Genomic DNA, 21,914 nt, shown 5'->3' on the forward strand with positions numbered 1-21,914 from the left:
AGCACGAAGGGCCGACAAGGCTGCGCTTCCTACCTGGTAGCAAAGCATCCACGCTGGGCGCTGGGCGGGCTCCGGCAGCAGACCTCAGTCAGTCCCTATTGGTCAGGACCGTGGTTCTCACGGTGCGGTCCTGGACCAGCAGCGTCCGCCTCACCTGGGCACCTGTTAGAAATGCTAATTTTCTGGGTCACACCCAGACCTCCCCGTGGGAAACGATGGAGGTGGGTGAGGCCTAGCGCTTTGTGTTTTAACGAGCTCTCCAGGTGCTTCTGAGGAGCGAAGAGGAGGAAAGAGTGGAAGAACGGAATGGGGCTGATGAGACATCTCCCGTTGCCCCTTCCCAGGCTTCATAACCGCCCGCTGTGGGCGGCCGGCCCTCAGGTGAGGCCAGGATGAGGCCGGAGGGAGGGAGCCCAAGAGGGAAGCGATCCGAGGAGGAGCCTATGGCGTGAGCCTCGCACGCGGAGTAGCGACGGTGAGGTGGAGGAGGGGTTGCGAGAGGGCCGGGGCCCGGGGTCGAGTGGACATGAGACCGGGCACCGAGCCGCCTTGCCCGCGGCTGACCGGCGCTGCACCCCTGGGGTGCTGGGAGGGCCGGCGGGGCAGCCGGGCGCCTCGCTCACCTCTCCCGCTCTGGGCGATCTAAGCACCGTCCTTTGGCGGAGCGCTCCGCCGGGGTGTCCCCAGCTCGGGTGTGTGCTGCCTTGTCGGCCGAGGGTTGTAACGCGCCCTTCCTCGCAGCTGCTCGGCCCCCGCCCCGCATCATGAATCGCAGCCGTACTAGCAGCACCTCCGAAAAGGCGACACTGGCCTTGCTCTGGGGTGAGTGAGGCTCCAGGCTGTTCTCGGAGCACCTGGGGGGCTGGGGGTACGTCACCGGGAGCAGGGGGTGCGGCTAGGGCTGGAGGCAGAGAGGCGCGTCTCCCCGGAGCCTGCCCGCCCCACGCCACGCCTTCCGCCCTCCGTCTCCCTTCGCAGGCTGTGAGCTGAGCCAGGAGAAGCCGACTTGGACCTTCAGACCCCAGAAGGTGGGGAAGCAGAACTGTATGCTGCTGCTTAGTACGGTGGGTACCCCCCAGCCCCAAGGAGGGGAGGAAGGACGGAGCAGGGAGGGACTTGGACAGCCACAGAGGAGCAGGTGGGATTGTCCCGTGCCCGCAGCTGGAACAGGGTTTGCCTCCTCCGCCCTCTGGGTGAAGAGGAGCCCTGCTCGTTTTCCACCCCTCTCAGATTTGCCTGGGGGAGAAAGCCAAAGAGGAGATGAACCTTGTGGAGATCCTGCCCCCAGCAAGCCAGGACGACAGAAGGAGGAAGCCCATCACCCTGGCCTCTCTTCGGGCCTCCGTCCTCCCCATGGTGAGCCTTTCCCTGCGGGCCTAGGACACCCTGGCTCCAGCCCTAGGAGGCCCTGCTCAGACCACACCCGCTGCGTGGGAACGGACCCAAAGGTGGGGTACAGGCTCCTGTACAAGTACAACCAGTGCTAGAGAGGCATATAGCCCAGGACTAAAAGCTTGGACCCAGGAGGCAGGGAGCCCCATTTCCATCCTAGTCCACAATTTTTTTTTTTTGGTGGGCCGGGGGTGGGGTGGCCGGCTGAGTCCTAACCACTGGACCGCCAGGGAACTCCCTCCTAGTCGACTCTTTACCAGCCGTGTGACTTTGGGCAAGTTAAATAACCTCTCTCCAAATCACATTTTTCAACTGTTTACTGCTGGAGACCAGTGTTGATGATTTACATACTGCCTGTGTATCCAGATTGTGTATCCTGAAAGACTCACTCTAATAATTTATTTTGAGTTTTCTATGCAGATCTTCTTTGTGAGTAGTGGCAGTCTTTGTGTTGTTTTTTGTTGTTGTTGTGGTTTCTTTTAAATCCAGGTACACTGGCTAGGACCTCCAGTATAATATTGGATAAAACGATAATGGTAGATGTCCTTGTTTCATTCCTGATTTATTTATTTTTGGCTGCGTTGGGTCTTCGTTGCTGCTTGCGGGCTCTCTCTAGTTGCGGCGAGCGGGGGCTACTCTTCGTTGCAGTGCAAGGGCTTCTCATTACAGTGGCTTCTCTTGCTGCGAAGCCTGTCCTCTAGGCACACGGGCTTCAGTAGTTGTGGCACACAGGCTCAGTAATTGTGGCTCGTGGGCTCTAGAGCGCAGGTTCAGTAGTTGCAGCACGCGGGCTTAGTTGCTCTGCGGCATGTGGGATCTTCCCTGACTAGGGCTCAAACCCATGTCCCCTGCATTGGCAGGCAGATTCGTAACCACTGCGCCACCAGGGAAGTCCCCCCCCCCCCATACCCGATTTTTTTTAAAAGGAATGCTTCTAATGTTTCTCCATTAAGTATGAAGTGTTTGGTAGATACCCTTTGTCAGGTTAAGGAAATCTCCGTCTAATCCTACTCTACTTTGAAAAATTGAATTTTCTTCTTTTTAATCATGATTATCAAATTGGTTATCAAATGCTTTCCTATTCATATTATCAGGGGCTCTCTCTTCTTTAATCTGTTAATGTGGTAAGTTATACTAATAGAATAATATTCAATCAACTTTGCATTCCTGAGATAAACATTACTGATTGTATTATAAACTTCTAGATTTGCTTTGTTAATAAGACTTTTTTTTAAAACTTGTATACTCATAAGTGAGGTTGGCCTATAAATTCCACATCTTATTTGGATGTCAAGGCATATTAGCTTCATGAACCGAGGCATGGCGTGTTCCCTCCTTCCATGCAGCAGAACAGTGAATATGAGACCAGGATTATCTGCCCTTAAAGACCTGGGAGGCTGATCTGTAAAACTGCCCTCAAACCTATTTTTTTTTCTCTATCTATGAGATCTCCCTAAATCTCATCCATTCCCATAGTTTTAAAGACCACCTATACAAATGAAGACTCTGACATTTATTCTGTAAACCCAGCCTCTCTGTTGTGCTCCAGATCCTCTGTCCAACTCAAAACACTTAACAGATATCTAATAGATATTCCAAACTTAGCATGTCTAAATCCAAATTCTTGATTTCTATCTATAATCTCTTCCCCCATCCCCAGACCTGATCCTCTCCCAGTAAATAGCTATTCCTCCAATTAGCCAGGATAAAACCCTCTTTCTCTAACACCCCATATCTGACCCACCGGCAAATCCTGTTGGCTCTACCTTCATCTAACCACATCTCACCACCTCCCTGCTACACTCTGGTCCAGGTGACCATCACCTCTTGCTCAGGCTTATTGCAGGGCCTCCTAAGAGATATACCTGCCTTCATCGTTGGTCCCCTTTAGTCAATTTCATGTCCCCCCATGCCAGGGACACACTTGCCCCCGACTTCAATCTGGTCTTTGTTCAAATGTCATCTCATTGAAGGGTCTTCCCTGGCCACAAACAGCACCCCCATTTCTACCCCACCCATGATCACTTTTTCCTCCATAGGACCCATTACTGACATGAGGTTTCATTTGTGCATTGTCTGTTCCCCCCAACCAGGATATAGACTCCAAGAGAGCAAGGATTTTGCCTGCATTATCCATACAGCCCCTATACTAGTGTCTGGTATGTTGTAGGAACTCAATATATAATGAATGAGTGAGTAAATAAGTGAATGAACTGTGTGGGACTGGTTTGATTTTTAAACTATTGTGATTTATTTAATAGGTTTAGATCTTCTCAGATGTTTCTATTTCTTTGAGTCAGTTCTTTTATTAGCTGTATTGAGATATAATTTATATACAGTTAGATTCACTAGTGTTAAGTGTGCAGCTCGATGCATTTGACAAATTGTGCAATAGCCACCAACATCAAGGTAGAGAATTTCCACCGCCCTGCCCCCAGTTCCTCATGCCTCATGCAGTCTGTTCCTTCCACCTACCACTGCCTCTGGCAACCATTGATCTACTTTCTGTCACTATGGTTTTGCCTTTTCTATAATTTCATTTAAATGGAACCATACAATATGTAGTCTCTTGTGCTGGCTTTTTTCACTTAGCACAATGCTTTTGAGATTTATCCCCGTTGTTGATAAAACAGTAATATGCTCATTTTTTATATCTGAGTAATATGCCACTCTACAATTTATATAAAATTTGTTCGTTCACCTGTTAATGGACATATGGACATTTTGGGTAGTTTCCAGTTTTTGGACTATTGTCAATCAAGCTGCTAGGAATGTTTGAGTGTATTTGTACAGACGTGTTTTCATTTCTCTTAGGTAAATACCTAGGAGTGATATTGCTGGATCACATAGGAAGCATATGTTAAACTTTATACAAAACTGCTAAACTATTTTCCAAATTGCTGTACTATTCTGCATTTCTACCAGCAATCTATGAGAATTCCAGTTGGTCCACATCCTCACCAACACTTCGCATTGTCAGTCTTCTTAATTTTAGCCAATCTAGTACATATACAGTGGCACCTCATTGTGGTTTTTATTTTTCCTTGAGGGTTGGTGATATTAAACATCTTCTTATTTGGGTTTTGGTCTTTTGTGTATCTTCTTCTGCAAAATACCTGTTTAGATGTTTTGCCCATTTTTTTTTTTTTTTGCGGTACGCGGGCCTCTAACTGTTGTGGCCTCTCCCATTATGGAGCACAGGCTCCGGATGCACAGGCTCAGCGTCCATGGCTCACGGGCGTACTCGCTCCGCGGCATGTGGGATCTTCCCGGACCCGGGCACGAACCCGTGTCCCCTGCATCGGCAGGCGGACTCTCAACCACTGCGCCACCAGGGAAGCCCTGCCCATTTTTAAATAATTGAGTTATTCTTATTGACTTGTAGGAGTTTTTTAAAATATATTTTGGATATAAGTCCTTTATTACAAATATTTTCTCCTAATGTGTGGCTTGCCTTTTCATTTTTGTAATAATGTTTTTTGAAGAGCACAAGTTTTTAATTTTGATAAAGTTCAACTTAACATTTTTTTCTCTTATGGTTCATCCTTTTGGTGTCCGAAGAAATCATTGCTTAAACTAAGGTCACAAAGGTTTCCTTTTATGTTTTCTTCTAGAAATGCTATTGTTTTAGCTCTTATATTTAAGTCTATGATCCGTTTCAAGATAAGTTTCTTGTATGGTATGAAGTGAGGATAGAAGGACATTTTTTTCCAAATTGATATCCAATGCTCCAGTATTGAAAAGACTGCTCTTTCACTGACACAATTACCTTGGCATTTGCCAAAAATTGGTTGACCATATGTGTATGCATATATGTCTATACACTATTCTGTTTCATTGATTTATGTTTACCCTCATTCCATACCAAACTAATTTGATTATTGTGCTTTTATAGTAAGTCTTAAAATTAGATCGTGTGAGTCCTCCAATTTTGTTATTCTTTTCCAAAACTGGGTTGACAAGTCTAGGTCCTTAGCATTTCCATATAAGTTTCAGAATCAGGTTTCTTTAAAAATAAGTCTGATGGGGGCTTCCCTGGTGGCGCAGTTGTTGAGAGTCCGCCTGCCGATACAGGGGACGTGGGTTCGTGCCCTGGTCCGGGAAGATCCCACATGCCGCGGAGCGGCTGGGCCCGCGAGCCGTGGCCGCTGAGCCTGCGCGTCCGGAGCCTGTGCTCCGCAACGGGAGAGACCACAACAGTGAGAGGCCCACGTACCGTAAAAAAATAAAAAATAAAAAAAATAAGTCTGATGGGATTTTGATTGAGATTGTATTGAATCTATAGATTACTTTGGGGGGAATTGCCATCTTGACAATTTTGAGTCATCGATAATTGAACGTGATATGTTTCTCCATTTGTTTACATCTTTAGCCTTTCCCAGGAATGTTTTGTAATTTTCAGGGTCCTGGTCCCCTACGTACTTTGTAAAGTTTACCCCCACATATTTCATGATATGGGGTGCTATTAAAAATGAGATTAGCATATTTATTGGAAGAAAATTCACATACCATAAGCTTCACTCATTAGAGTATATAATTCAGTGATTTTTAGTAAATTCAGAGTTGTGCAACAATCACAATCTAGGTTTAGAACACTTTCATCAACCCAAAAAGGAACTCCATACCTACCAGTGGTCACTTCCCATTTCCCACATTCACTTACCCCCAGCCTTAGGCAACCACTAATTTACTTTATGTCTATAGATTTGCCTATTCTGGCAAATCATATAAATGGAATCATAAACTGTATGGTCTTTTGTGACCGCTTTATTTCACTTAGTATAATGTTTTTAAGGTTTATCCATGTTGTTGCATGTATCAGTACTTGACTCCTTTTTATTGCCAAATAATATTCCATTGTATTGATATATAACATTTTGTTTATCTGTTCAGTTGGTGGACATTTGGGTTGTTTCTACCACTTGGCTATTAGGAATGCTGTTATTAACATTAATGTACAAATTTTTGTATGAACATAAGTTTTTTTTAACATTTTATTTATTTATTTATTTCTGGCTGTGTTGGGTCTTCGTTGCTGCATGCAGACTTTCTCTAGTTGCGGCAAGCGGGGGCTACTCTTCGTTGCAGTGCTCGGGCTTCTCATTGCGGTGGCTTCTCTTGTTGTGGAGCATGGGCTCTAGGCATGTGGGCTTCAGTAGTTGTGGCTCGTGGGCTCTAGAACACAGGCTCAGTAGCTGTGGCTCATGGGCTTAGTCGCTCTGCAGTATGTGGGATCTTCCCAGACCAGGGCTTGAACCCATGTCCCCTGCATTGGCAGGCGGATTCTTAACCACTGCGCCACCAGAGAAGTCCTGAACATAAGTTTTTATTTCTCTTGAGCATATACCTGGAAGTGCAATTGCTGGGTCATATGGTAGCTTCATATATATAACATTTTGAGGAACTGCCATATTGTTTTCCAAAGTGGTCACACCATTTTACAATCTCACCAGCAATGTTCGGGTATTCCAATCTCTCCACATCCTCACCAACACTTGTTTTTGTCTTTGGTTTTGATTAGTCATGTTAGTGGGTATGAAGTGGTAGCTCACTGTGGTTTTGATTTGCGTTTCTCTAATGACTAATGATGTTGAGCATCTCTTTATGTGCTTATTGGCTATTTGTATATCTTTTTTGGAGAATTTTCTTTCTTTCTTTTTGTTTTTTCTTTTTTGGCTGTGGCTTGTGGGATCTTAGTTCTCTGACCAGGGATTGAACCCACACCCTTGGCAATGAAAGCATGGAGTTCTAACCACGGGACTGCCAGGGAATTCCTGGAGAATTTTCTGTTCAAATCTTTATTAATTTTGTAAAACTGTGTTTGAGTTTAATGTATTTTAATATTTGTCTTTTTACTATTGACTTGTATGAGTTCTTTTTTTTTTTTTTTTTTGCGGTACACGGGCTTCTCACTGCTGTGGTCCCTCCCGTTGCGGAGCACAGGCTCCGGACGCGCAGGCTCAGCAGCCATGGCTCACGGGCCCAGCCGCTCCACGGCATGTGGGATCTTCCCGGACCGGGGCACGAACCCGTGTCCCCTGCATCGGCAGGCGGACTCTCAACCACTGCACCACCAGGGAAACCCGAGTTCTTTATTTTACATACAAGCCTCTTATCAGCTTATTTGCAAATAGTTACCCCCCTTTCCCTGGGTTGTCTTTTTACTTTCTTGATGATATCATTTGCAGCACAAAGTTTTTTGTTTTCATATAGTCCAGTTTATATGTGTTTTCTTTTGTTGCTTCTGCTTCTGATGTTGAATCTTAGAAACAATTGCCTAACACAAGGTCATGAAGATTTACTCCTGTGTTTTCTCCTACGAGTTTTAAAGTTTTAGTTCTTATATATAAGTCTATGGGCCATTTTCAGTTAATTTTTTTATATGGGATAAGGTACAGAAATGCTATTTAAAATTTTTATTTTATCATTATTCAGTACTAGTATATAGTTATATAATTGGTTTTTGTATTATCTAACCTTGCTAAATTTGCATATTAGTCCTAGCAGCTTTCCATTGATTCCACAGAATTTGCTATGTATTTATTCATGTCATCTGTGAATAAAGTTAGTTTAACATCTTAATTTTCTATCTGTATGCCTTGCGTTTCTTCTTCTTGTCTTACTTCACTGATTAGGACATCAAGTACAATGTTGAGTAAAAGTTGTAAGAGCAGGACTATCCTTGCCTTTTACCGGAGGGAAAGTATTTAGTCTTTTACCATTAAGACAGACGAAGGATTTTGGTAGATACCCTATATTAAGTTTGAGGATGTTCCCTTCTATTCCTAGTTTGCTGAGATATTTTATCATGAGTGGGTGTTGAATTTTGTCAAAGAATTCTTTTCTGCATGTAGTGAGGTGATTTTTTTCTCCTTTATTTTGTTATGTGGCAAATTACATTCATTGATTTTTTTCAAATTTTAAACCCACTGTGCATTCTTGGTATAAGCCCCATTCAATCATAATGTATTACCTTTTTATATATTGCTGGATTCCATTTGCTACTATTTTATTAAGGATATTTTTGTCTATGTTATAAGCAACATTGGTCTATGGTTTTCTTGTCATGTTTTTGTCTGATTTTAGCATAAGGTAATTCTGGGCCTCATAAAATGAAAAGGAAGATGTTCTCTTCTATTTTCTGGAAGAATTCATGTAAATTTGTTTTGTTTTTTCTTTTTCTTAAATGTTTTGGTAGAATTCACCTGTGAAGCAATCTGGTTAACTACAAGTTAAATTTATTTAATGGATATAAGACTATTTGGTTTATTTTGTTTAGAGAGCTTTATGTTTGTGTTTTTCAAGGAATTTTTCTGTTTCATCTAAATAGTCAACTTTTCTGGCATAAAGTTGTTCATATTATTCCCTAATCCTTTTCTGTATTATCTGTATTAAAGTTTGCTCTTTTGTTCCTGATGTTGGTAATTTGTGTCTTCTCTCCTTTTTACCAGGTCCAGTCTGGCTAGAGGTTTAACGGTTGTATCAGTCTTTCTCAGGAACCAAGTTTTGGTTTCATCAGTCTTTCTCTATTGTTTTTCCACTTTTGTATTTAATTGAGCTGTTCTTTATTCCTCTCTTCTGTTTATTTTGGTTTCAGTCTGATCTTTTTCTGGTTTCTTAAGGCATAATCTTATATTATTGATTTTTTAGACCTTTTTCAGATATAAGCATTTCATGCTATGATTTCCTTCTAAGCATCTTTCTAGCTTCATGCCACAAATTTTGATAAGTACTATATTCATTTTCATTCAGTTCAAATTATTTTCTGGTTTTATTCTTCAGTCCCTGCGGTACTTAGAAGTATGTTTGCTTTTTAATTTCCAAATAGAGATTTTCTAATTCTTTCTTTAATTGATTTCTATTTTAATTTCATTATGGTCTGAAAATATGCTTTATATGATTTCAGTCTAAACAGTGTTGTGACTTGCTTTATGGCCCATAATATGTTCTATCTTGGTGACTCATTCATTCATACTTGAAGAATGTGTGTTCTCCCATGGTTGGGTGTATTGCTCTATAAATGTCAGTTGTATCAAGTTGGTTGATGGTTTTGTTCGAGTCTTCCATATCCTGACTCATTTTCTGTCCACTTGATCTATTAGTTACTGAAAGAGGAATGCTGAAGACCCCAACAATAATTATGTCTTTGTCTATTTCTCTTTTTAATTATCAGTTTTTGCCCCATGTATTTTAAAACTCTTTTATTAGGTGCATCCTAATAAATCCTGCATGTCTAGGATTGTTATATCCTTTTGGTTAATTGATTCCTTTATCATTATGAAATGCTCCTCTTTATCCCTGATAAATATTCTGAAGTCTACTTGGTCTGACTAATATAGTCAATCTAACTCTCTTTTTTTTTTTAATTTGTTTATTTTATTTATTTATTTTTGGCTGTGTTGGGTCTTCGGTGCTGCGCTCAGGCTTCCTCTAGTTGCAGCAAGCAGGGGCTGCTCTTCATTGCAGCGCACGGACTTCTCATTGCAGTGGCTTCTCTCGTTGTGGAGCACAGGCTCTAGGCACGCGGGCTTCAGTAGTTGTGGCTCACGGGCTCTAGAGCACAGGCTCAGTAGTTGTGGTGCACGGTCTTAGTTGCTCCGTGGCATGTGGGATCTTCCTGGACCAGGAATCGAACCCGTGTCCCCTTCATTGGCAGGTGGATTCTCAACTACTGCGCCACCAGGGAAGCCCCAATCTAGCTCTCTTTTGATTAGTGTTTGTGTTGTATATTTTTCCTATTCTTTTATTTTGTTATTTTACTTTAACCTCTGTATCTTTATGTATAAATTGGGTTTCTTTTAGATAACACCTAATTGAGTTTTACTTTTTTATCCACTTGCTATCTCTGCCTTTTAATTAGAGCACTTAGACAGTTAATATTTAACCAAATTATCAACAAGGTTGAGTTTAAATCTATCATCTTGCTATTAGTTTTCCCATTTGTCCCATCTGTGCTCCTTTCTTCCTCTTTTCTGGCTTTTTGGATTAACTAAGTGGTTTTTTTGGTTACATTTTCATCCTCAATATTGGCTTCTTAGGTATACCTCATCTCTTTGGTTTTTTTCTTAATCATTGCTCTAGAGTTTACAGTATGCATTTTTAACTTACAACAGTCTATAGTGAAATAATATTATACCATTTCATGTACAATATAAGAATCTTAACTACAGCACACTTCATTTACCACTTCCCATCCTTTGTGCTATTGTTGTAATGACTTTTGTTTCTACATATGCTATAAATCCTACTCTACATTGTTGTTATTTTTTTCTTTAAACAGTCTATATTTTAAAGAGATTAGAACTTAGAATAAACCATTTTCATATTTACCATTTCTGGTACTTTTCACTCCTTTGTGTAGATTCAATTTCCATTTGGTGTCATATTCCTTCTGTGTGAAGGATTTAAACATTTTTTGTAATGCAGATCTGCTTATGATGAATTCTTTAAGCTTTTGTATGCCTGGAAAGTCCTTACTTCATTTCAGTTTTGAAAGGTATTTTCACTGGGTAAAGAACTCTAGATTGACTTTTTTTCCTTCCAACACTGAAAAAAATTTCTCCATTGTCTTCTAGCTTGCATTATTTGGAGAAATCTTCTCACATCCTTGTCTTCATTCCCCTGTATGTGATGTCTTTTTCCCTCTGGCAGCTCTTAAGATTTTCTCCTTGTAACTAGTTTTGAGCAATTTGATTATAAAATGCACTGGGGTTCACTGCACTTCTTAGATCTGTGGATTTACCATTTTTGTCAAATTTGGAAATTTTGGGCCATTATTCCTTCAATCATTTTTTTCTGTTCCCCCTTCTCTCTCATCTCCATTGAGGAATCCAATTACATGTATACTTGGCTCCTTAAAGTTGTCCCACAGTTCATTATGCTCTTTTCGTTTTGTTAAAGTATTTTTCCTCCGTGTATTCATTTTGGATAGTCTTTATTTACTCAGTTTCATTATTCTTTTCTTCTGCAGTATCTAATTTGCTGTTAATCTCATCAGTATGTTTTCATCTTAGATATTGTCGTTTTCACCTCTACAAATTTCAAGTCTTCCGTGTCTCATTTTCGATCTTTCATGAACATATGGACTATAGTTTTAATGTTCTTTTCTGCTAATTCTCATTTATGTCATTTCTGTTTCAGTTTTTATTGAATTTTTCCCCTCTTCATTATGAGTTGTAGCTTCCTTGTTCTTTGTATGTCTGGTAATTATTTTTTAATAAACTTATTTATTTTTGGCTGCGTTGGGTCTTCATTGCTGTGTGCAGGCTTTCTCTAGTTGCAGCAAGCAGGGGCTACTCTTCGTTGCGGTGAGCGGGCTCCTCATTGTGGTGGCTTCTCTTGTTGTGGAGCATGGGCTCTAGGCGCACAGGCTTTAGTAGTTGTGGCACACAGACTCAGTAGTTGTGGGCTCTAGAGTGCAGGCTCAGTAGTTGTGGCACACGGGCTTAGTTGCTCCATGACTTGTGGGATCTTCCCAGACCAGGGATCAAGCCCACGTCCCCTGCATTGGCAGGCAGATTCTTAACCACTGTGCCACCAGGGAAGTCCTGTCTGGTAATTTTTGAGTGGATGCTAGACATGAATTTTACTATTTGGATGCTGGATATTTTTACAGTTTTATAAGTATTCTTGAATTTTGTTCTGGGATGCAGTGAAGTTACTTAAATACCATTTGATCCTTTTGTGTCTTGTTTTTAAGCTTTGTTAGGGATTTAAGCTGAATTTAGGCTAATTTTGCCCCACTACTGTAGCAAGACCCTTCTTAGTACTCCAGTAGATGCCCCATAGATTATGAGATTTTCCACTCTGTGAGCTCCAGACACCTTTATGATGATTCTTTCTCCAGCCTCAGGTAGTTTCCTTGCATGGATGTTCCAATTACTACTTAACTGCCTACTCAAGGGGGCCTTCTACAGATCTCTGGAGTGCTGTCTTTGCAGCTTTTTCCTCTCTTATGAACTCTAGGTGCCTTGGCTTCTCTGGGTTCCAGTTCTATTTCCTAAACTCAGAGAGACCACTAGGTTTTGTCTGGGTTCCCCCTCCCTGCACTGTCCAGGAAGTAAGCTTGGGCAACCATAAGGCTCATCTCATCTCTGTCCCATCTCTCAGAGATCACTGTTCTTCCTTGACTTGTATCCAGTGTCTTGAGGGCTGTTGTTTCCTACACAGGCATACCTGGTTTTATGGTACTTCACAGATATTGTGGGAGTTTTGTTTTTTTGTTCATTTGTTTTTGTTTTTTACAAATGAAGGTTTGTAGCAGCCCTGCACTGTCAGATGATGAATAGCATTTTTAGCAATAAAGTATTTTTAAATTAAGGCACGTACATTTTTTAGACATAATGCTGTTGTACACTTAATAGAATACAGTATAGTGTAATTATATGCACTAGGAAACCAAAAATTTCATGTGACTCACTTTATTGTGATAATCACTTTATTGCAGTAGTCTGGAGCTAAGCCTGCAATATCTTTGAGGTATGCCTGTATTACAGTTTTTTAGGTGTGTCAAGCTGGAGAGTAAATTCAGTCCCTGTTACTTACTTGGCTTGGCCTGAACCAAACATCTCCTGAGTCAATTATGATTATTTATATTTTTCTAGATATTGTTCATGCTATTTGCTAATAATATTTTTCATCATGACTATATCTGTTATTATATTCCTCTTTTTAAAATTCCCAGTAGTGTTTATCATCTTTCCTTTTTTCCCTTCATTTCAATCACTGGATATTAGTCTTTTTCTTTTTTTTCAAAGAAAAAGCTTTTGATTTTGTTGATGTTTTCTATTGTTTCCTTATTTTTTATTTTATTAATTTCTCTGGTTATCTGACTTTCTGCTTTCTTTGTTCCTTTTTCTTACTTCCTTAGTTAGATATTTAGCCCATTCATGTTCTAGCTTATTTTTTCCAAGTAAGTTCTATTTATTTATTTTGAATACTACACATTTCCCTCTGAAGATGTTTTTAACTGCATCCCTTAATTTGTGATTTGTGGTATTTTCACTTTATCTTAGTTTAAATATTTTCTAATTTCCATTATGATTTCTTATTTGATGAATATTTACTTCAAATTTTTTAATTCCCAAAGGTATGGGTGGGTTGAGTCATCACCCTTTTTCTTAGTGTAATTGCATCCGAAAATATGGTGTGTGTGTGTGTGTGTGTGTGTGTGTGTGTGTGTGTATAGAGAGAGAGAAAGACCATATCAATTCTTTGGTTATTTGTTGAGACTCAATTTGTGGCTTACTACATGGTAGTATTATAGGATTCTATGTGTGTCCATTAAATCAGGTGTATTAATTGTGTTCAAACCTATATATATTTTGTCTCCTGATGTATCAATTGGCAAAAGAAATGTGTTAAAATTTCCTGTTATGATTGTGGATCTTCGGATTCTTCTTATAATTTTGTTTACTTTATATATGTTTAATTTTTTAATTGAAAATCGTTTCAGATAATTGTAGATTCACATGCAGCTGTAAGAAATAAAACTGAGAGATCCCTGTATGTTTTGCCCAGTTTTCTCCAACGGTAACATTGTGCAAAACTGTAATATAATATCAAAACCAGGATATTGACATTGATACAATGCAGGGATCTATTTATACAATTTTATCACCTAAGTTCCTATATCCACCACCACAGCCAAGACACTGAACAGTTCCAACACCCCAGGCATCCCTCATGTTGCCCTTTTTAACCACACTTACCTCCCTCCTGCTCCCTCACCTCCCCCTAACCCCTGGCAACCACCAATCTGTCCTCCATTTCTAAAATTTGGTCATTGAAATAGAATCAGACATATGTAACTTTGGGGGAACTGGCTTTTTTTTCTCAGCATAATTCCCTGGAGATCTGTTCATTTTACTGCTGACTGGTATTCCATGGTATAGTTGTACCACAGTTCAACAATTCATCTGTGGAAAAACTGGTCTGATTCCCATCTGGGGCTCTTACAAATAAAGCTGATATGAACATTTGTGTATAGGTTTTTGCGTAAGCTAAGTTTTCATTTCTCCTGGGTTGAATGTCCAGGAGTGCAGTTGCTGGGCCATATGAGGGTGGTTACACATTTAGTTTCTTAAACTGCCAGACTGTTTTCTAAAGTGGCTGTACCATTTTGCATTTCTATCAGCAATGCATAAGTGATCAAGTTTCTTTGCATCCTCATCGACATTTCATGTTGTCACTATCTCTTTTATTTTAGCCATTCTAATGTGTGTGTAGTGATGTCTCATTGTGCTTTTAGTTTGCATTTTCCTGATGGCTAATGATGTTGAACATCTTTTCATGCGGTTTTTGCCATATGTATGTTCAGTTAAGTGTTCATGTCTTTTGCTCATTTTCTAATTGTTTTGTTACTGTTGAATTTTGTTAATTTTTTATATATTCTAGACACTAGTCCTTTGTCAAATATATGGCTTGCAAATATTTTCTCCCCAGTTTATAACTTGTCTTTTCATCCTCTTCACATGAGCTTTTATGAACAAACGTTTTTAATTTTGATGAGGTCTACTGTATTCTTCCTTTTATGACATTTGATGTTGTCTAAGAACACATTGCCTAGTCTGAGATCATGAAGGTTTTCTACGTTTTTTGTCCAAAAGGCATATAGTTTTATGTTTTACACTTAAGTCCATGATCCATTTTGAGTTCACTGTTGTATAAGCTATGAGGTTTAGGTGAAGGTTCATTTCTTTGCCTATGGACGTCCAATTGCTCCAGCTCCATTTGTTGAAAAAGCTTCCTCCATTTAATTGAGTTTGCACCTTTGTCAAAAATCAGTTGCAGGTATTTGTGTGTGTCTATTTCTAGGTCTTCTGTCAATCTATGTGTCTATCCCTCTAATATCACACTGTCTTGATTACTGTGGCTATAGTTTATGTATGTTCAGACCATGTTGTTGATGCATATAATTTACAGGTTTAGCTTTCTTGTAGAATTTTTACTTTCCTTGTATAATTGTAAATATCTTCCTTGTCTAAATTTTTTCATTATGTGGTGACCTTCTTTATCCCTAAAATACTTATTGAATTAAAGCTTATATCGTCTGATATTAATTTGTTTCCCAGATGTCCCTCAATCTCCATTATTCCTTTATTCTTTAGTAATGGATTCATGACTTTTAGCTGGTCACAAGGCTACTGAGAATAAAAACTATATTCCCTCTAAGTTTGGCATAACCATGAAGTTCTGGCCAATGCGATGTAAGCAGAAGTGGGATCTACAACATCTGAAAAATGTCCTTAAAGAGAGATCATGTGACCACTTTTTTGTCCCTTCCTGGAGTGTAGATGTGATGACTAGAACAAGAGCAGCCATCCTGGGCGAGGTGGGAGCCGTGTATTGAGAATGGTAGAGCAACACGGTACAAAGAGCCTGGATCCCTGGTGACTGAGGAGTGGTGTACTCATAGCTTATGTATGGACTTAGTTTATGTGACAAAGAAGTGAGCGTAAGCCTGTGTAAGCCACTGTTACGGAGTTTTCTGTCACTTATTACCAAACCTAATCGTAACAAACACTACTAGCTTCATTTTTTAGGGACTTTATTTTTTAAGATCAGTTTTAGGTTTACAGTAAAATCGAGAGGAAGTTACAGAGATTTCCTGTATACCACCTACCCCTACACATACATAGCCTCCCCCATTATCAACATCACTCACCAGAAAGTACAACTAGCTTCATTTTCATTTTAGTCATGTGTGGCTGCCGTAACAGAGACCCAACTATAGGGGCTTTCTGTATTGCATAGAAGTCCAGAGATGGGCAGTCCAGAGCTGATGAGATGACTCCATGGTCACCAAAGACCAAGTCTCCTCGTATCTTTCTCCTGTCTTTAGTGCAGACCTACCATCCTCAAAATCACCTTACAGTCTAGGAAGGCTGCTGCAGCTCCAGCCCTCACTTCTACAATTAATGTAATAGGAAAGAAGCAGCAAGGGAAGACCACAGGGACTTCTCTCAGTTCTCTGTCCACCTTTTAAGGAGTCTTCCCACAAGTACCACCTTCCAAATTCTGCTTATAGCTCATTGATCCAGAAATTAGTAACATAGTCACAACTGCAAAGGAAACTGAAGAATGCAGTTTTTGGCTGGGTATATTTCAGTAATATCAGGGTGCTGTTATTATGGAAGGAAAGAATGGCTGTTGGATAAGCAACTGGAAGCCTCTGCTGCACCTGGTATGTATATTTCCATCTCTTTACTCCAGCATTTCTCCGTCCTTATAAGGTTTCTTATAAGCAGTATGTAGCTAGACCTTGTTTTAATCTATCCAGCCAGTATAGTCTGTTTATATTGATTGTGACTTGCTAATATACTTGGATTTACTTGTAGCATGTAGTTTGTGCTTCTATTTTCCTTGCCTTTTAAATTTTTTTGTTTCTTTTTTCTAGTTTTCCTGTCTTTTATTAGATTGATTGAAGTTTCTTTTCCCCTTTTCTCTTCTACTGGTTTAGAAGCTATAGAATCTCATTCTAATCTTTATTTGTTCTCCTTAATTTTTTAACAGTCATGCATGATCCAAGTCGAAAATTAATGTTTTCTTCCTCCCAAACCAGGGGATTCTAATTACTTTCATTTTAACATACATATTGTCATCATGTAGCATTTTAGCTCCAACGTGTTTTAAACCAGCTCAACACTAGTCATGACTAGTGTTGTTTTATTTTACGGCAATGTTTCCTTAGGTATTTATTTATTTATTTATTTATTTATACCAATTTTTTTTCTCATCACTGCTTCTTGCACCTACTTCTCAATTTAATTGCCATCTTTTTGAACATCCTTTTGTAGACCTGGGAGTAGTAAACTTACTTGGGCTTTGCTCAGAAATACCTTTCTTTTACCCTCATTCCTTCATGATAGTTTGGCTGTGTATATACTTCTAGGTAAGAGGTCTGATTCCTGACCTCTTTCTGATTCCTGATGTTGCTGTTGAAATCCTCAGTCTGCTTGGTTATTGTTCCTTTTTTGGAAATCTGGCCTCTTCGGTTGATTTTAAGCTCATCTCTTTGTTCTCATCTGTCATTTCACCATAGTATGTTCAGGTGTGGATTTATTTTTATTTATCTTTTCAGGGATGAGGTTTCCTGCATATGAGGATCTGTCTTGGATCATTTCTGGAGAACTCTTGGTCATTATCACTTGGAACACTGACTCCATTCTCTCCAGTCCCTACCTCTGATTGGATGCATGTTGGACCTTCTCACCTGTCCTCCACGTCCAGCTTCTCTCTCATATTTTGTTCATTTCTCTCTGTGCTTCATACTGGGTAATTTCTTCCCAGCACTTCTCCAATTTACTGATTCTTCCTTCAGCTGCTTCACTCTGCTTTTTAACCATTTGTTCACTTTACTTCAATGCTAATGTTTTTGATGTCTAGAAGCTGCTTTTGTCTTTTTATTTTATTTATTTTTTTTGCAGTACACGGGCCTCTCACTGTTGTGGCCTCTCCCGTTGCGGAGCACAGGCTCCGAACACGCAGGCTCAGTGGCCATGGCTCACGGGCCCAGCCTCTCCGCGGCATGTGGGATCTTCCCGGACTGGGGCACGAACCCGTGTCCCCTGCATCGGCAGGCGGACTCTCAACCACTGCGCCACCAGGGAAGCCCTCTTTTTATTTTTTGTAATATCTTGTTCTTATTATTTTGATTCCTACTCTTATATTTATTTGATCTTCATCACACATTTCATGTGGTTTAGGTTGTTATTCTCTTATCTCAGGTTCCTGGTTGTACGTTTTGTTTTGTTCTGCTGCCAGACTCTAGCAGGGTTGTTTCAAACCCCTTCCAGTTTGGTTTGGTTCTGTTTTGTGAAAGAATTCTGTGTGAAAAGAATTCAGAGTGTCCCTAGAGACTGGTATTGTGTTTGCACCTGCCATTTGCCACAGGAAGATCGCAAGCCTGGGATTTTATACAGATCTCTTGGCTTGGCAGTGCCCACCGAGTAAATTCAGATTTGCTCTAAGTGAGAGGTACAACCACAGCTGTTAGCTTCTCACAGGAGACTCTGTTATCCCACCCCCAGGTTCTTGTTTCCCTCCTTTGATGGTGGGTCCTTTCTAGTTAGATGGCTTAGGGTCCTTCAGTCCCTTCTCCTCAACCCTCACCATGGGGCTTTTTACTGAGATGTAGCCCTTTGAAGGTCCCCTCCCCAAGGGTTTGTCTCCTGTCCACATGAGTGTCACAACGCAAAGTCCTTGCTGTTTTCAAGGACATCCTCCCTTCAGCTGTGGCATCAGCCTCTGCACAGGCTGCTCTTCTTTCTGATGCACAGGGACACTTCTTTCTGTCTTACCATTCAACCAAGCAGTAAAAACATTGAATTACGTTTTATCCAGCATTTCTAGGTGTTTGTGATCAGTTTTCACTTATCTGCTTCCTCTCTGAGCCAGAAACTCTAAGTTAATCTCTCTAAGCCTCAGTTTCCTCCTCTGTAAAATAACAACACCTCCTTTGTGGGCTTCTTGTGAAGATTTAAATGAGATAAAGCAGGTAAAATGTGTAGCATGGGGCCTGGCACATGGTAAGAACTCAAGAAATTTAAGTATCATCATTGTTACTCTAGAAAATTTGCAAAGTTTGGAAAAGTGTAAAGAAAATAAATGTGGTACCGTCCACTGAAAATTATGGTTAGCACTGTAATATATTTCTAACCTTTATTCCTATGAATATTCACACATTACTTACAAGATGATAGGAAGACTGTAATACAACTTTGCATCTGCTTTTCTCATTTGATCAATGCCTTAGTCAGCTTGGGCTGACATAACAAAATACCATGGAGTGAGTGGTTTAAACAACAGACATTTCTTCCTCACAGTTCTGGAGGCTAGAAGTCTGAGATCAGGGTGCCAGCACGGTCGGGTTTTGGTAAGGGCCCTCTTCCTGGCTTGCAGATGGCTACCTTCTTTTTGTGTCCTCACATGGCCTAGAGAGAAAGCAAACTGTCTGGTCTCGTCTTCTAAGGGCACTAATCCCATCACAAGGTCCCCACCCTCATGACCTCAACTAACCCTAGTTACGGTCCCAAAGGCTCCATCCCCAGATACCAGCACATTGGAGGTTAGGGGCTTCAATGTAAGAATTTGAGGGGACACAGTTCAGTCCATAGCTATCAGACTATTTAACAGCTGCACCTCAGCTTGGAAGACCGTCTGTGATCTTGGCAGGAATGAGATTATCAGATCCATGTTCTTCTCCAACAGAGTCCACCTCAGCAGGAAGGTCCAGGGGGCTGAGAGTGCAGAGAGGTCCAGGGAAGCCCTGAAGCATGTGTGATTGAGGGGAGGGAATAAACTGAGTATTTCTGCCTGAGGCCAGCCCCCATCCCCCACCCCCAGCCAGGTACCAGGCCCGAGTGGCCTGTCCTCTCTACTCCTGCCCCTACCCTCTACCCCCTACCCCTGCAGGTTGTCCTGGCGGGATTGGAGCTTTCTCCTCCTGTCACGTTCCAGCTCCGGGCTGGCTCTGGACCCGTGTTCCTCTGTGGCCAGGAATGTTATGGTAAGTCCAAGCTTGGACCCGAGAAAGGTCTGCCGGTACAGTGCTCAGCACAGGGCCAAGGACATAATAGGTACTCAAACACTTGAGGGATTCTTGAATTATTGGAGAAGATCCCCAAAGGCAACAGAATCACCAGCAGCCTGGACCAGGAGGCCATGGGCACGCCTCCTAGCCCCAGTTCTCCTTTACCTCTCCGCCACTTCCTCTGTGGGCTGCAGCCCTCCAGCCATAACACGGGGCTGGGGTTCTACTTGGTTCCATCTTCAAGTGTATTCCTCCTAGTTGTGAGGAATAAATGGCATATTCAGAAAAAGCACTTAACATAACGCCTGGTACCAGAGCACACTCAAAACATTACCTGCTGTGAAGTGTGTAGCTGTAGCAGTAACATGGACCCTGGCAGTTCGCTGTGCTTTTGACTCTGTTGACAGACCTTTAACTGCCTTCTTCTCTGTCCAGTGGTGCCTCTTCCATCAGGGTTCTCTCCTGCTCCAAACCCCGGGCGGGTTCCACCTGCCTCAGGATGAGGCCTGAGTTCCTCCGCTGCTGTGTCCCCACCCTCTCCCTCCTTCCCCTCACACTCTCCTTCCCAGTGTGCCTCCCCCTCCGGCCCGGCCAGAGCTGCAGCTTACCACTTCCCCTGCCCTCCTGCCGTGGCCTCAGCCCTCACTGCCCTCCCCACCCCGCCAGCCGCACTTTGGGCAGGTAGATCTGGGAAGGGGAGCCTGGCAGAGACCTTCGGGCTCAGAGGCCCTGCCTTCCTCCCACACCATCGCTGACACTTCAGACCAATCCTGGGAGGAAGAGGAGGGGGAGGAGGAGGAAGAAGAGGAGGAGGAAGAAGAGGAGGAAGAGGAAGAAGATGATGACGACGAAGACACAGATGTATCCCTGGAGAAGGAGACCCCTGTCAAACAAGTCAAGAGGCTGGCGCCCCAGAAGCACACAAGCATTGCCAAGGTGAGGGAGGGACACCCACCCCCCCAACAAAGGCTCCTCAGAAACCTGGACCAGGCCTCCCCAGTTGAGTGCGCTGAGGCCCGGGGCAACACCTGCCAGGTGCCCGGCGGGAGTCTGCTCTGCCCCTGGGCCTTGCCAGAACTCCCAATAATACTTGTGTTTGGTTTCCAGAAAAAAAAGGTGGAAAAAGAGGAGGTGGCAGTGAGGTAACTCTTTCCATCTATTAAATGAGCCAAAATCTTTTAGTTGAGGTACATCGTGCTTGAAAGAGGATGATGCACGTGTGTGTGCAGGTGTGTGGTACACGGAGACACAGGTGCACAGGTGTGCTGCCACTGTCGGTTGGCACAGTCTTTCTGAAAAGCATTTAACAGTTCTTATCTTCTGACTTCTTCCCACTTATGGCAGTTCCTTCCAAAGAATCCCATCCAAGATATGAGGGAAATATATGCACTAAGAAACTTATATCACTGCATTATTCAAATAATAGTATAAAATGGAAGCATTGTAGATGTCCATCAATATACCAGTTGCTTAAACTATGTCACGTCTTCTCAATGGCATGTGATATAATGCCCATGAAGAATATAGCAAACTGGAAAGTGTTTCTAGAATTCAAAGAGCAGGATATTAAATTATTTTCATTTTAATATTTAGTTATTTAATTTTTGGCTGCATTGGGTCTTAGTTGCGGCACGCGGGATCTTGGTTGGGATCTTCGTTGAGGTGCGCAGACTCTCTAGGTGTGGCCCGTGTGCTCAGTAGTTGCCGCGCACGGGCTTAATTAGCCCACGGCATGTGGGATCTTAGTTCCCCGACCAGGAATCATGTCCCCTGCATTGGGAGGTGGATTCTTAACCACTGGACCACCAGGGAAGTCCCAAATTATTTTCATTTTATTTCACAAACAAAAAAGTTCTGAAAGGAAACAAAATGTTAATATTAGTAGTAGGTAAAGAAAAGTATAGGCAATTTATTCTCTATTTGCTATATTTTGCGCAATGTGGTTAACGTTACTTTTATGATAAGAAACATTTGTGTGTTTATACACAAA

The 21,914-nt window shown here is 41.7% G+C and overlaps 1 protein-coding gene across 1 annotated transcript; it reads left to right on the forward strand.

Moving 5' to 3' along the window:
- Positions 1 to 748: 748 nt before the first annotated feature.
- On the forward strand, positions 749 to 21,070 carry NPM2 (nucleophosmin/nucleoplasmin 2; the record flags this gene model as incomplete). Its single annotated transcript, XM_082842468.1, has 6 exons — positions 749 to 822; positions 979 to 1,064; positions 1,231 to 1,356; positions 19,807 to 19,900; positions 20,688 to 20,860; positions 21,032 to 21,070. The coding sequence occupies exons 1-6, from the start codon at positions 765 to 767 to the stop codon at positions 21,068 to 21,070; spliced, it is 576 nt and encodes a 191-aa protein (XP_082698594.1). The 5' UTR covers positions 749 to 764.
- Positions 21,071 to 21,914: the final 844 nt, after the last annotated feature.

This window comes from Leucopleurus acutus (genome assembly GCF_964270905.1).
Source record: "Leucopleurus acutus genome assembly, chromosome: 7".
In the NCBI taxonomy this organism is placed as follows: Eukaryota; Metazoa; Chordata; class Mammalia; order Artiodactyla; family Delphinidae; genus Leucopleurus; species Leucopleurus acutus.